Below are 14,339 nucleotides of genomic sequence, written 5' to 3'. Positions count from 1 at the left end.
AAATACGGCTTAACAGATGTCTGGTCACTACAGCTCACATACCTTCGGCTCAAATCAGTGCCCCACACACCTCCCCCTCCAAGGGTAAACTTCAGACATTTCTCAGGTGACTCCTTGGGTGTAGCAGTATTCTGAGCCCTCTGACCAGAAGGAGATAAACTGATGTCCACACCCTGAGACTTTGAAAAAGGTAGCTGGTTCTATTAATAATAACACGGAGAGTCAGAAGACCTAAGTTCCAGTCCGATTTTGAGTACTAACTTTGTATCGTACCAATTTCAAATACCTCCTCTGTAAAATGAAAAATTGGACTCGATGATCTCTTAGGACTTCAAACTCTAACCCTATTTTGTTAGAAATGCCTGGATGGGTTCCAGTTTCTCTACCAAAGGTAACAAAGGAGCGCAGTTCAGCAGCCCAGGAAGATGGAAAGCTGGCTTTATTCACTACCCCATCTTTCTCTGAGGCGGCAAACTATGCCTCCTCCCCAGACAAAAGCCTAATCACAGGTCCTAATGGACAAGACCTTTCTGTAGCTAGTCAGAGGCCTATACCCAAGAGACCAAGAGTCACCACTAAATAGGGAATAAAGCTAGGCCTCTGGGTCTTGGATAAGGACACAGATCTGAATACGCCTAGGTTTCAGTAAGGTGTGGGAAAGCAGAGTAAGGGGGCAGCAGGGCTTGAGCAGGAAAGGCCATAACTTCACTTTATTTATATTTCCTCCCACAGAAAACCATCAAAACAGGAAGAGATGGGCAGGGAAAGGGCTGAAAATGTGCTCAATCCGCATGTTCTCAGGGCTATTCCAGGGAGCGCTTGAGGCTGAGTGCCTCTTGGAGTAGCTTCAGATCCAGCACTAAATCCTTAGGTCCTGGCCTGAAGTCTTCACAGATTGTTGGCTTGAGCCCTACAATGAATTCTCCTCCTTTGCCCACCTTGATGGAAAGCAGACTGAAGTGCTCCTCTCTGATGGGCAAGGAGAATGGCAGCCCACAGATGTACAGCACCTCCTGTGCTACCGGAGCAAACCTGAAGCTGCTTCTGGACACTTGTAGGCAGAGCTAGAGGCCGATAGTGTACGAGCGGCCTGTGGGATTGTGAATAGCGGAACAGACTGGTGCTGTCACAGCCCACTCATACCACACCTTCTTGGAATTGCTGCATCGCCAGAAACGCACACAGATGGTCTGGCCTTCACGCACAGTAATGGGTTGCTGTAAGGACAGGAAGGTTCAGGCAACGTATTATATATGGCAACGTATTGAGCTAAGTGTGGAGATAAAATGGTAAAATGTAGCATTCCAACCCTCAACATTTATTTGAAGTCTTTCAGAATCATCAAAACTGAACAATCAGACATTGAACAAATAATCTAAAGTGTGATGAGCACTGTAAACATGTACAGGGTGCGAGGTGCTATGAAAGCACCTAGGGAAGGGGACACTAACTTAGTCTAGGAGGTGAGAGAAAGTTGTCTGACAACAGAATGTTTAAGAATGTTTAAGGAGACCTGGAAAATAAGTTAGCTGGGTGAAGAGATAAGCAAAGAATATTATAGGCAAAGGAAAAGAATATGAAAGCCTGATGCAGGAAAGAAGATGGGGTATTAGAGGAACCAAAAGACGGTCCATTGGACTGAGCAATGCAATTAAGGAGAAAGTAGCTGGAAAGGCAGGTGAAAATCAGAACACTCCAAGTCTTACAATGTTCAGGATTTTGACAGTGGGAAGGCAGTGAAGGGTTTTAAACAGGAAAGATAAGAGCAGATTTGAGTTTTTAAAAGCTAACTCTTGTTCAGGGTGGAAAATGGACAGAAGAGTAGCTAGGGGAGATGTGGGGAAGCCACGTAGAAAGCCACAGCAGTTATCCCAACATCTACAACTGGGATCCAATTATGTAAGAGCAGTAGGACATGGGTCACAGCCAAGCATCACTGGTAACCAAAGAGCTGACGTTATTCCTTAATGGAGTTTTAAAGGTGACTCCTACCTTAATGGGGAAGAGGATGGGAAACCATGAGAACATCCCAGGAGAGTGAGTCTCTGGACGGATACCTGTGAGGGCAAAATAATGAAAAAACTAAGGTCTCCATGACAGCATTTTACCTAGGCTGAGGAGAGTCTCTTCTGTGAACACAGAAACAAGTCATCAAAGATCCCCGTTCACTGATTCCTGGGCTCCCGTGATTCTAAATGAAACAGGTACATAAGCTGCCCAGGTAGTACATGTTCATACCCCAGCATCCACAGCCCCGAACACTCACTCAGCGTGATGTCCTGATAAAGTACAGTTTCAAAGTAGCCTGCAAAGCCATGCAGCACTGTGTTCACTTCCACGGGAAACTCCAAGGTACAGTAGCGGTTGTTGTCAATCATAGGATCTGTCAGGGAAGAGTTGTATGGGTGACGAGGGGCCAGAAGTCCTAGACAACTTGGTAAAGCATGAGCAAGAACCAGTAAGGGAAGCCTAGAGAGGGCAGACCCAGGTCAGCAAGGGAAGAAACCAAGAGGGCAATCTCTCACCCAGTCAGAGCACAGCCAGGCAAGAACCCACCTCTGTTGGGATGGCTGAAGGTGAAACAGGGCTGGGGCGCAGACAGCTGGTGGAAGTTGTGCAGCCGTACCACATAAGGCATCTCAAACTGGGCCTGACCCGAGAGACAGAGACCAAGAGCTGAAGACATGTAAGAGATACCTACACTTCCTCAGGGAAAGAAGCTCAAGACTCAAGGACACAGAAAAAGATGAAAACAAACTTTTACTTCAACCACTTTTCCACACCCCCAAGTTCTCCTTCACTTCTCCATCTTTTGCAGAAAAGTAAAATAACTGATGCTAATACAGAAAAAGAAAGGACTAAAGAGAGGAGTCCTCCAGAAGGGAGTGGCTCTTTACCTCAGGGTCACGGTCCTTTTCCCGACAGGCTCGGACCTCATTGTACAGCTTGGAGGAGGAGATAGGAGCCAGAAAGGAGGTGTACTCTCCAGGGATGCTCACACCGTCATCTGCAGAGCAGGAGGGTCACATTAGTTCCCAAGGGATGGATATGGTGTATCTGTACTAACAGAAGGCTCAAACCTCTCACACCCAGGCAGCTCAGTGCTGTCACATTCCAGCCCAACCTGCTCCCAACTCCTGTCACAGGGGATTCCACTTTCAGATTAAGTTACAGAGTCACACAAGATTAAAACTGGAAGGAACCTAAGATATTCTAATCTAGTGCTTCTCAATTTTGGGGGGGTCTCAAAGCCTTTTGCGATCTTCATGAAAGCTAAGCCCAAAGTCCATATCACAGCAGCTCAGAAAGCCCACAGACCTCAGGTTAAGTGTCTCTGCTCTAGTCCACTCCCCTCATTTTACAAATGTGAATACCGAGGTTCGGAGCGATTACTTCATTTACTAAGGGCACAGACCCAAGTCCAGCCCACCTTCCCTAAAACCTTGTAACCTCCTCCTAGGCTGCCATCCCGCCCAATTCCCTCCACCCCGCTGCAGCCTTCCCAGCTGATAATCCATTCCCCTTCCGCAATACTCCCCAGCCTGGAGGCACCTTTTAGGAAGTGCTGGGCTCCATCCAGGCACTCAGGTGACAGTTCATTATCAGCGAAGGAGCCCAGAAGCTCACTGACAATGATGTCTGCTTTCTCAGGAGCCACCCATTCCCGCATGTCTGATGAGACTACTGTCACCTGGCTTCCCCATTCTTCAAACTGCCAGTTCTCTAACCTGAAACAGAGCAACACAAGTGAGGACACTGACAAGAGAAACGTACTGTGGACAAACTTCCCAGCAAGGGATTTGCTACTCACGTCACCACAGCATTTGGGTTCTTCTCCACAGCGTACAGCTTTATCCGCCGGTCAGCCTGCTTGGCTGCCCGCAGGGAAGCATTTACCAGGGGACCCCGGCCTGCTCCCAACACCATTAGCACCCTAAGAAAAAAGGAAAAGTCAAGATGACTTGGCACATAGAGAAGTAGACACACAAATCTCTGGGATCGTGGGGAGGGCACTCACTGGACATTGGTGTCCTTCTCCTCATCTGGCACTCGGTCTAACAGACATTTATAGATGGCCTGGGGGGACAGAGAGAAGACCTCATGGCTGTAATCCTATCCTCACCTCGGTCATTCCGGCCCTGTGCTTGACCCAATCTGGGACCCACACTGTACCTGCTGGTATTGAGAGTATTTGATGGGGTCCTTTTCAAACACCTCATATGTCTGAGATTCCAGGTTGTCCATCAGTGGCTGATAAGAGGAAACAGGCAAAGTTTAAGTTAGCCAGTTTCTGGCAAGGACAGTGCACCAGAATTCCAAAACCTTCCCACTGCCTCCTGAGCTTTGGTAGGATTTTAGGACACCTACTCGCAAGAGACCCAACCTCCCTCCTCTCCAAGTACTGCAGACCCACCTGGAGAGGGGACTGCAGGTAGTCTTCATAGCCCTTGGCAAAGAGTTCGTAGGCATTGGGTGGAGGGCGGTTCTGGCTCAAGTATTCCAAGTACTGGAGGTAGGAGCAGAACTCCTTCTCTGAATGGTGGTTGGTGCCTGTGATGATGAACTGCACCTCCAACTGTGAGAGAAGCCAGACCATCAGACGCAGTCCTCGAGCCAAGATTCTGGGACATTATTGTACCTTATGGCCAGAGTCCTAGCATACATAAAATAAGGCCCAGACCAGTAGTTCAGATCCCAATAAAAGCAGCACGAGGCTGCAACAAACTTATCAAGCCCTCCTATGCACATTAGCATCCGCCTGGCTCAAAGGGCCCCATGGATCCTCATTTAACTTCTTAAATGGAACCTTCTGCAAAGTTCTCATAAGAGTTGGTTCCCATTGAAATGTTTCTGGGGCTCCTACTGCCATTTGCCTTTTCCTCTCAAGACTCCCAACTTTGCTGAAATTGTTCTCCAGAACCCAGAGAGGAAGAGTCAGCCCCACAGGAAAAGAGCATCATACATGTGGGAATAAGGCAAAAGGATTAGCCGGAGCACCTTTAGAACCCTTCTACCACCCACCTTCAGGAGCCGGAAGATCAGCCTCTGGTGCATCTTAGAAAGAACAGGAAATCCCTTCTTATTGGTCAGGAAAATGCTGGTGGGGAGAATGGCTGCTTTGATGGGCTCCCCAAGCCAACGATCAATGACATGATTAGATGGGAGGTCAGCCCCAATTTCAAGAGCTACATAAGGGAAAAGAAAGACCTGTCAACTACTGTTAGGAAAGAAGCCTTTCCTTGCTCTTTTGCACAAGATCTCTTTACTCCTTACGAAGCACAGAAAAACAGCAAAATTGCCCAGCAGCCAAGTCTATATGAAACTCCTGATTTTTATTCACAGGAAGTCAGCGAAGGAATACCTATCCTAAGACCCTTGTGGACTTACCCACTGCAATCCTCTTGCTATAGTCACACAAAGTCCGGAAGTTGTGCCACCTGTCCAGAGTCAAACACAGAAAACTACAGTCAAACACATATGGCTCACCAATAACCATAGCCAACCCTACCAAGGAGGCCAACCCTACAGGTTCCACCGTGTACTTCCCCTTACCCTACCCTTTGCCCTCGTACAGCAGCAAAGGTAGACATACCACATCCACGTCTTCTCATCTCCACTGTACTCCTCTGTGTGCGTAGTTGGTGCATTCTCGATTATATCATCTCTCAGGTCCTCTGGTGCCACCAATGGTACCCGCATCCAGAACTGTACATGAACAAGTACTCTATTAAAACTCAGTGGGTCCAGAAAGCTTCCTTCAATTAAAATATCTTGATCCAGATCTCAAGTTAACCCCTTTATATGCATTTGCCGATTTATGATTATATGTATTGTATATATTCTTATGTAAATATGTCTTGTTCTCTATTCCAAGTATAAGTTTGTATAAATAATTATATATTCTTTATATTTTATAACTCTCTGCTCGCTACTTTTAAACAGGGGTAGGCAGTACTGACATTACAGTTCTACCAAATGTCCCCTTTACTGAATGGCTAGGAACAAGAAGGTATGTAGGACAGCCTAACTATCATAACATGCAGTTGGAAAAGAGGCCCTCAGCCGTACCATGGAGGAGTGGTGGCCAGTGTGGATGTGGTTAGTCAAAACTCTGGCCAGGTTTGTGTTATCTTCCTGATTTAGGGGCAGCAAGAAAGCTGGAAGACCCAAATATGCTCCAAAATTCAGCTCTTGTAACATGGCCTGGAATGGAGATCAAGAGGAAAAGTTTAAGAGCTAACAATCCATATAGCTTTAATTGCACTATTATATCAGAGTTACTGAATTATGGGGGTGGGGGGAAACCTGTTCTACCCACCCAGCTTGGTTACAGACCTGATCTTTAGAAAGATCCAGTGGAGAGGTCAAACAGTCTTACCGCCTCGGAGTTCCTGCGGATCTTCTCCACTTTTGAGTCTGGACGAATCCATGGAGAAAGCTTTCCCACAATTAGCGTATTCCAATCTGCACTCCCCCACCCAAGAAAGACAAAGACTGAATGAGGTTAGGCACTTTACTTGTTTGATTTCTAGTTCTTACGAGGGAATAGAGTAGAGATAAAAGAAAAACACTTTTTCTATCATAGACACAGAATAGCCTGATGCAGATTAGGAAACTAAGGCTTTTAGCAGGTAAGCAAGGAGAAAAGAGTTATCTATATCCTAAGGACTAATCAATATATCTAAGTCAGGAAAGGAGAATGAGGGCACTGATAAAGCAGAAGTTGTTACTGCCTCTAAGAATAATTAAGGGGCATATGGGATGGTCCCTACCCCTTCCTGACAGCAGTAGGTCTGATCGTGTCTGGGGGCCCGGTCGATTCTTAGCAGGTTCCTGAGTGAATTCCCTCTTGAAACGCGGGTGGAAGACAGGCATGCAGAGGAAATCAAACCTACAACCGCGACAGACCCAGAATTGTCATGTAAAGAGAGCAGCAGTGCCCAGAGATCCAAGCAACTGGATTAGGCTATCTGGATTCTGCACAACCCTTTCAGCTGCCATCATCAGTCAACCGACTGGACTGCTGAGTTCAGCTCATGTTGGGGCATATCACTTCCCCTGCACTGTGCCTCAATTTCTCCCCAAAACACAACCACGGAAAACATGAGTAAGGAGAAAAGATGAAATGCAAACCAAGTAGATTTTCTACTCTACTATCACTGGTTTTCCAGGACTGTCACATCCAGATCTGCCCCAGTACTGCCCATGCCTCCCCACTTCAAGGTTTATCTCTTCTCTCCCTAGCCCCGTAACACTTCCTCCCACTCTGACAATAATCTCGCTCTCCAGGGCCCTGGAGGTCTGTACGCCCCTTTTTTGAGTTTACCTGACAACCCAGACTTTTAGGGTCAGAGACCACACGGCCCCAGTAAGTTTTGTTCTGACGCTCCAGGGCCCGAAGCTTCTTCCCTCAAGGAGCACTGGTTTCTCCCGCCCGTATCTTCTCCACTCCGACCCCCTCACCCCTGACTCTCGGGGACGACGAGTCTGCCCCTCTCCGTCGTCGAGTTCAGACCCGCATCCCGCCCGGAATCCCAGGCCCTCACCCCTGCTTGGCCACAGCCCCCAGTGTGTCAGCTATTTCGGGAACGCAATTCAGGTCCCTGCCGCTGGACACGCGGCTCCCACCGGCACCTCCGACCGCCATCGCCGCCATCTTTCCCTTCGCGCTGTCCACGCCGGGATTTCTTGATACTAGCAGCCAATCATAAAGCCAGGAAAAAAGCCCCCGGAAGGCGGGACGAGTCGCCCTAACAACCAGAGCGTCTTCCACGGCTTCTCAGCGGAGGGGCGGGATGGGGATGGCTCTTCCTGCCAATCCGCGGGCTGTACAGTGACGTGCAGCGTAGCTCCGGAATATCCACCAGTCCCAGGGTCTGGTTCTCTACGAGTTTCAATCTCCCATAATACCTCGTGTTATTCGTAAAATTTCGTTAGGGGACTACACATCCCATGAAACCCTGCCATATAAGCTTGAAGTATCATCATCGAGTGATATTCAATTGTCTCAGGGCCAGTGGCGCAATGGATAACGCGTCTGACTACGGATCAGAAGATTCCAGGTTCGACTCCTGGCTGGCTCGATGAGGCAAACGGTTGATTATTGCAACCCGTGCAATACGGCCGTAAACACCAAGTTTTAGATCTCCTTACACTTTTTAAAGTTTCGTTATCTTCTTACGCCATTATTTTCAGGTCTAAATTTGATTGAGTTCTGCAGCCATTTTATGTCAGCTTCTCCGTTACCTAATTCGAAGGTGGTTCTTTTGTCACTACTTAGGTCTATGATCCCTGAGAAAACTGGATTAATGGTTGGTGCTCTTAAAATAGGCTTTGTGTGGGCCTTAGTATATTTGTAAATACATTGTGGCAACTCAGCTACTAATTCCTCGTGATTCTGTATCTCAAACACAAAATGTAAATAAACACACACACACACACACACACCCCGAAGATAGAGAAAAGGAATTCATGGTAAGCAGTTACAGTAGAGGAGTCATAAACTGCCAGGCGGAGGCTTGAGAGAAGAGATAATTGATATATTTTCCTTTGTCAGTACCTGCTAGAGGGAGATCTCTACATTTTCCTTTGTTAATACCTGCTATAGGGATGGAACAGAAAGAAAGGAATGAAGAAAGGAAAGACATAGGGAGGAGAGCCCAGAAGTGTTCAGGGTCTGACAGAGAAGATGGAAAGGAGAACACGGTACAAAATGCCCTAAGCAGGAGGCGTTGACAGAACTTAGGGACCGACTGGCAGGGAGCCGTGAGAAAGAGAAGTCACGGTGATGCCCAAGGTTCTGATCTCTGTGTGAGTTCCGAGAGAAGCAGGTTTAGGACAATCCGGGTTTGGGTCTGGAAATGCTGAATTGGACGCCTAGGGGGCGCTACGTAATAGAGAGTAAGATGAACAGTGACCTGAACCAGACAAGATTTAGAAATCGCAACAAGAGAGGTAGTGACTGAAGTCCCTAGACTGAATGAGATCACCCTGGCCTGTGGGGGAGAAGGTCCTGGGAAGTACGGAAGGGTGTGGGTAGGATAAACTCTAAGGAGTCTTGGGTGCAATGTAAATGCCCCAAAAGGGTAAGAGTCCAAAAGCCAAAGAATTAAAAGGTCTATGAAGCTTAAAGGGGTTGGAGGTGCTTTTGTCCCATCTTAGTCTTCATTTGACTCCTGCAGGTATTAGTATTATTATTAGACTTTGTTTCTTAGACTTGTTTTAAATTTACAGAAAAATTGAGCAGGTAGTACAGCAAGTTCCCATTTTCCTCCCCTCAGCTTTCTCTTTTATTAACATCTTAACATTGGTATGGTATATTACAACTCATGGACCAATATTGAAAACATTAATTAAAGTCCATGGTTTATTCAAATTTCCTTACTTTTTACCTAATGTCCTCTTTTTGTTCCAAGATCCCATAGAGGATACCTTATTATATATAGTTGTCCTGTCTCCTTAGGCTCCTCTGTGCTATGACAGTTTCTCAGATGTTCCTTGTTTTTGATGACCTTAAGAGTAGTTTTTGAGGAGTTTGAGAAGTACTGATCAGATATACTGTAGGATGCCCCACTATTGGAATTTGTCTGATGGTTTTCTCATGATAGACTGGGATTATGGGTTTGGGGGAGGAAGATCACAGAGGCAAAGTGCCATTTTCATCACTTCATATCAAGAATACATATTATCGACATAATTTATGACTGTTGGTATTGACTTTTATCACCTGATAGAAGTAGTAGAATTACACTCTCCCCTCCCCTACTTCCATCACATACTCTTTGGAAGGAAGCTGTTATACCATGTGTTTCCCACAATTAAGGAGGGGGGAGTTATGCTCCCCTTCCTTTAGGGTGGAGTATCTACAATATTTATTTGGATCCTTCCCTGAAGGTCTTGTGAGTAGGTGGTTGTCCACCTGGAGTGAGTGAGTGTTCCTCTGACATTTTAAGAGGTAAAAAAAAAAAAAAGAGTTGTTGAGGAGGCTTGCTTGTTCTCTGCCCCAGCTGTGCCCAACCAAACTCTGCGTTCACAGAAGACTTAGTAGATGTTGTTTCTAATTATCTGGGTTGTGGACCATCTGTGCTTCTGGCATCTTCCTCCTGATGTCAAGCTGGTGGCTGCTCTGTTGGTTGTTAACTAATCCATCCATGGGTGAGAGGGAGAGAGGAAAATCCATAAAACAGTAATGTCAATTTTGCCAACAGTTAAAATAATTTTCATCATAAAATAATTTTCAAAAGAATTTGTGTAAAAAGAGCCTAGAATTTTTGACTGACCTTAAAGTAAGTTTAGATGGGCTGAATTGCATTTGTCTGTGATGTCTTTGATTTTTCATTTAAAATGGCCTCAGCTATATGGCAAGCATAATGCTGAATAGTTCCCAGTAATTCCATACCACATTGCTCCCCGCCTTTCATACAGCACTTCCCTTTGTCTTAAAAAAAAACAGCATGTACTGTGGGTCTGCCTATATGAGCTATAAGAGAAGCAGAAGGAAAGGACTGAAAAAGAAATAGAGACTCTTGTAAAGGTCTCTTCCTAGGCGTAAAGTCAAAGCTGGTGAAGTCTATCGATGCTCTGCTTCTGTCTGCCCTGCCCTCCATGCAGAACTCTTGTGCTCAGAAGCATGTGAATCACTAGATGTAGGCCTCGGCTGGGATGAAGAGAGCAAGATGTAGGACAAAAGGGTAAATACCCTGCGCAAGAAAGAATGTTACTCCAATAGGAGCCAGTGACCAGAGCATTGGGAACTTTGCTGGAAAGGAAGGGGTACTCACTCCCCAGATCCTCCTCCAATGGGCCTGCCAGCATTCCTCACCTTCAGGCCCAGTTCTTCTAACTGATGCTGTTTCTAGGTGCTTCCAGCCCATTGTAAACCCTCCTTACATCTTCTCTTGTGCTGCCCTCCTCCCTCAGCACTGGCCTCCCTCCCCGGGACCACCTTCACTCACCTCTGTGCCTGTCCGGCCAGTCGCACTCTTCAACACCAAAGTAATGGCCCGCTTGACCCTCCTACTGGTTCAAATTGCTGCTTCACAATCAAGGCTGTCCTCCAGCCGCAAAAGTGGCAGAGTTACTGAGGCAAAATAATCTGTGCCGATTTGCATTCTCTTCCTTGTCATCTCTATTATACAGTATTTATCTGTCAAAATGGATAGAAAGTAAAAACTGTTTTGGAATACAGAAAAAGATGGAAAACTACCCAGTTTGTTTGTGAAGCCAGAATATACCTAATATCAAGACCTGTCAGAAATAGCATCCCTCACTCACACACAGAAAAATAACCTTATAGACCAATCTGACTGATGACTATAAATGTAAAATACTGCAATATTTCAGATTAACACATAAAACTCAAGAGTGCATTAGCATAATAATTATATACCACACAAATTAGGGCTTATCTCAGGAATTAACACAAGGTTAGGTATTAGAAAATTTATTTATATAATAGATCAAAAATAATCCAAATAAGAAAAACATTTGATCATTTTTAAGAGCCACCAAAGAGAACATAAGTTAATTCCATTTTCTATAAACATTCTTAATTAATTGTAAGCGGGCATTTTCCCGCCAAATCGCGTCGTAACACGGGGCTTTTTTGACATTTTCTTGCCAAAATTAGACTTTCCGTAAAATATTAATATCTTTTGATCTATTTGATATTTTTCTATGAAACTTTCAGTGTTTTAGTTTAAAAAGAGGTCTCTATTTATTTACTTTGCAAAATTTTTGCCGGTTCCAACTAGAGGCGATATGACGAGTTTACTCGTTTCCCACAAACAATGTGTTAATAGTCTTAATATTCTTTATATATAAATACATATATGTATATATATGAAGTCAACAATTTATGTAAAGATAAAATAAAACGAGACTGTCTAATCTCATCGCTGTGCTATTTAATACTGTTCTGAAAAATCCAATACAATAAGACTGGAAATTAAAAAAGAATGGGTTACAACTTTTGGAAAGAGAAAGGCAAATTTATCATTGTTTGCAGATATGATTATATACATAGAAAATTCATGAGAATCAATTCTAAAATAATGAGAATTAATGGAATTCAGAGATATCACTTGATACAAGACAAATATAAAACATATTTGTAGCCTTCTTATATACTAAGAATAACCAATTAGAAGACATAATAAAAATATCCTAATAACATGATAGTTAAGATCATGGCTTATGGAGGCAGATGCTCTGTTCATCCATTTGCTAACTATGTAAGCCTAACCTCTCTGTCCTGTTTCCTCATCCACAAAATAGAAATGTAAATCTTGTAAAGCTGGTAAGAGGATTAAATTAGTCAATATGGTAGGTAAAGCATTTAGAATCTACCCTGCACATAGTACGCCTTCAATAAGCACTAGCTATTTTGATTAGCATTTTCCCCATTCACAGTGATTACAATAATGCTATCATAAAAAAACTTAGCTGTAATCTTACTGAAAAATGTGAGGAAACTGCATAGAGTACAAAATTTTGCTGAGAGGTGTAATTAAAAAATGGAGAAACAAGCCATGTTCTTAGGGGAAAAAAAGACTCATATCGGTTCTTACCCAATTAATTTCTCACTTTTACAATTCAGTCACAATTCTAATGGAATCTTTTGTTATTTGATACAATGATTCTACCATTAATCTGCAATAAAAAGCAGACAAGAAAAGCAAAGAAAAATTTTAAAGAGGAGAGGAAATTTGCTCTATATTTTTAGTCCTTTACCTCAAATCCTTTATGAAATACTATATTTAATAAGTAAAGGGCTACAATGTGCAATTGACACAAGAATAGACAGAATAAGAGCTAAGCCAATAGCCCAGAAACAGACCAGTTGTATGTGTATTATGTGTGTGATTAAATATATTAATTTAATTTGTGATAATAACTAACATTTATTAAGCCCTTATTTTGTGTCAGGTTCTATGAAAAGCACTTTACATTCACAAGAACCCTGAGTCTTCACAAGAACCCTCGGAGGTAGGAAGTGTTATTCATCTATGGGTAAAGGAGCTAAGTAAGTAAGTGACTTGCCATCCTAAGAAGGAATTTAGATGGGATCAGCAAACTTAGGTCAACTGACTCCAGAGCCTTTGATCTTAACCTTAAGACGTTACCTTCTATAATTTTCCTTCTAGAAAGCTTTCCTAGACAATCTTCACAAACTATGACAAAGATTAATTAAGAGAAATGCTTAGTGTGGCATTTTTTGATTAGAAAAAATGTGAAACAAGTTGGATATTCCATAGGCATATGATTAAATAAATCATCCATGCAATGAAATCTTAGGCAGCCATTAAAATCAATGTTGTCAGAGAAAATTTAATAACATGGAGAAATGCTCATGATATGCCATTAAATGCTGCCAATCACAAATTGTACATGCAGAATGACCTCGATATATGGGGAAAAATTGTATTTTCCAAATTTTCTATGATCATGTTTATATTATGTGGAAAAAAAATTTTTTTTAAACATTGCTTTCTTTCTTTTTTTTTAATAATCAGAAATGTTTTTTTTAGAGTTTAAAAAAATGTTTAATGTGTAGAAAATCTCAGATCTCTGCCTGGTCTTTCTGCTTGTTTAAATCCTTTTCTTTTGAAGGGCCCCTCCTCTGTAAGCTCCTATAGCTGTCCAGTCTTCAGCAGTCACTCTTACCTCATAGCAATAATGTAATAGTCCTCCTAGGTGGACTGATATTTATGAAGCCCTACCACCTGCCAGGCACTTTAAATGTATTATCTCACTTAATCCTCAGGACATGATCTTGTGGCGTAAGAATTTTTAATATACCCATTTGGTAGATGAGAATACTGAGGTTAATTATCTTGAACAAAGTTATGCTTTGTTCAAGCATAAATGGAAGGGCCAGAATAAGGATCCAGTTCTTCTGATTCCCAACTCATTGCTTTTTCATTTTGGAATGTTTCCCAAAATGTGGCCCAAGGACCTCGGGGTCTCCCCGAGATCCTTTTCAGGTGCAAGAGGATCTCCTAGATGTCTGCATGAAGTCGGATTTTCTTTATTCAACCAAAGCCACATATCACCACAGAAAGCAGATATGAGAATTCAGTTGTCTTCTATTAAGCCAGATATCAAGATTTGCAAAAATATAAGTCACCTTTCTCATTAGTTTTGTTTTGTTTTGGAAAATAGAGCTATTTTTCATTAAAGTCTTATTTATGTTAATATGCAATGAGACCTGAGAGTCGTGAACAGAGAAATGACAAAATGAAGTGAAAATTACAAAATACTTATGAAAAGCAAATCAAAATCATCATGAAAATTGGCCTGGCAGGATGAGAGGAGGAGCAGTTAGGACAATTCTCAGG

The 14,339-nt window shown here is 43.3% G+C and overlaps 1 protein-coding gene and 1 non-coding gene across 3 annotated transcripts; one reads left to right on the top strand and one right to left on the bottom strand.

The window, feature by feature from the left end:
• Positions 1-683: 683 nt before the first annotated feature.
• PRMT5 (protein arginine methyltransferase 5) lies at positions 684-7,859 on the bottom strand. Of its 2 annotated transcripts, XM_088797044.1 has the most exons (17): positions 7,548-7,859; positions 6,774-6,892; positions 6,380-6,465; positions 6,070-6,204; positions 5,594-5,706; positions 5,389-5,438; positions 5,023-5,186; positions 4,415-4,576; positions 4,174-4,251; positions 4,019-4,077; positions 3,812-3,934; positions 3,553-3,728; positions 2,898-3,007; positions 2,557-2,650; positions 2,267-2,383; positions 1,993-2,057; positions 684-1,217 (listed from the first exon to the last, which is right to left on the bottom strand). In XM_088797044.1, the coding sequence occupies exons 1-17, from the start codon at positions 7,655-7,657 to the stop codon at positions 1,065-1,067; spliced, it is 1,914 nt and encodes a 637-aa protein (XP_088653170.1). In that variant the 5' UTR covers positions 7,658-7,859; the 3' UTR covers positions 684-1,064. The 2 variants fall into 2 exon arrangements, with proteins under 2 accessions (XP_088653170.1, XP_088653171.1); XM_088797045.1 differs by lacking the exon at positions 6,774-6,892 and having other exon boundaries at positions 7,548-7,676.
• Positions 7,860-8,011: 152 nt separating this feature from the next.
• TRNAR-ACG (transfer RNA arginine (anticodon ACG)) lies at positions 8,012-8,084 on the top strand. The gene has a single exon. It is a non-coding gene; the product is annotated as a tRNA-Arg (tRNA).
• The last annotated feature ends 6,255 nt before the right edge of the window (positions 8,085-14,339 follow it).

The sequence above is a fragment of the Rhinolophus sinicus genome, chromosome 3, assembly GCF_057876585.1.
Source record: "Rhinolophus sinicus isolate RSI-liver-muscle chromosome 3, RSI-T2T, whole genome shotgun sequence".
NCBI classification, from domain to species: Eukaryota; Metazoa; Chordata; class Mammalia; order Chiroptera; family Rhinolophidae; genus Rhinolophus; species Rhinolophus sinicus.
This window is presented reverse-complemented; position numbering and strand designations above follow the sequence as displayed.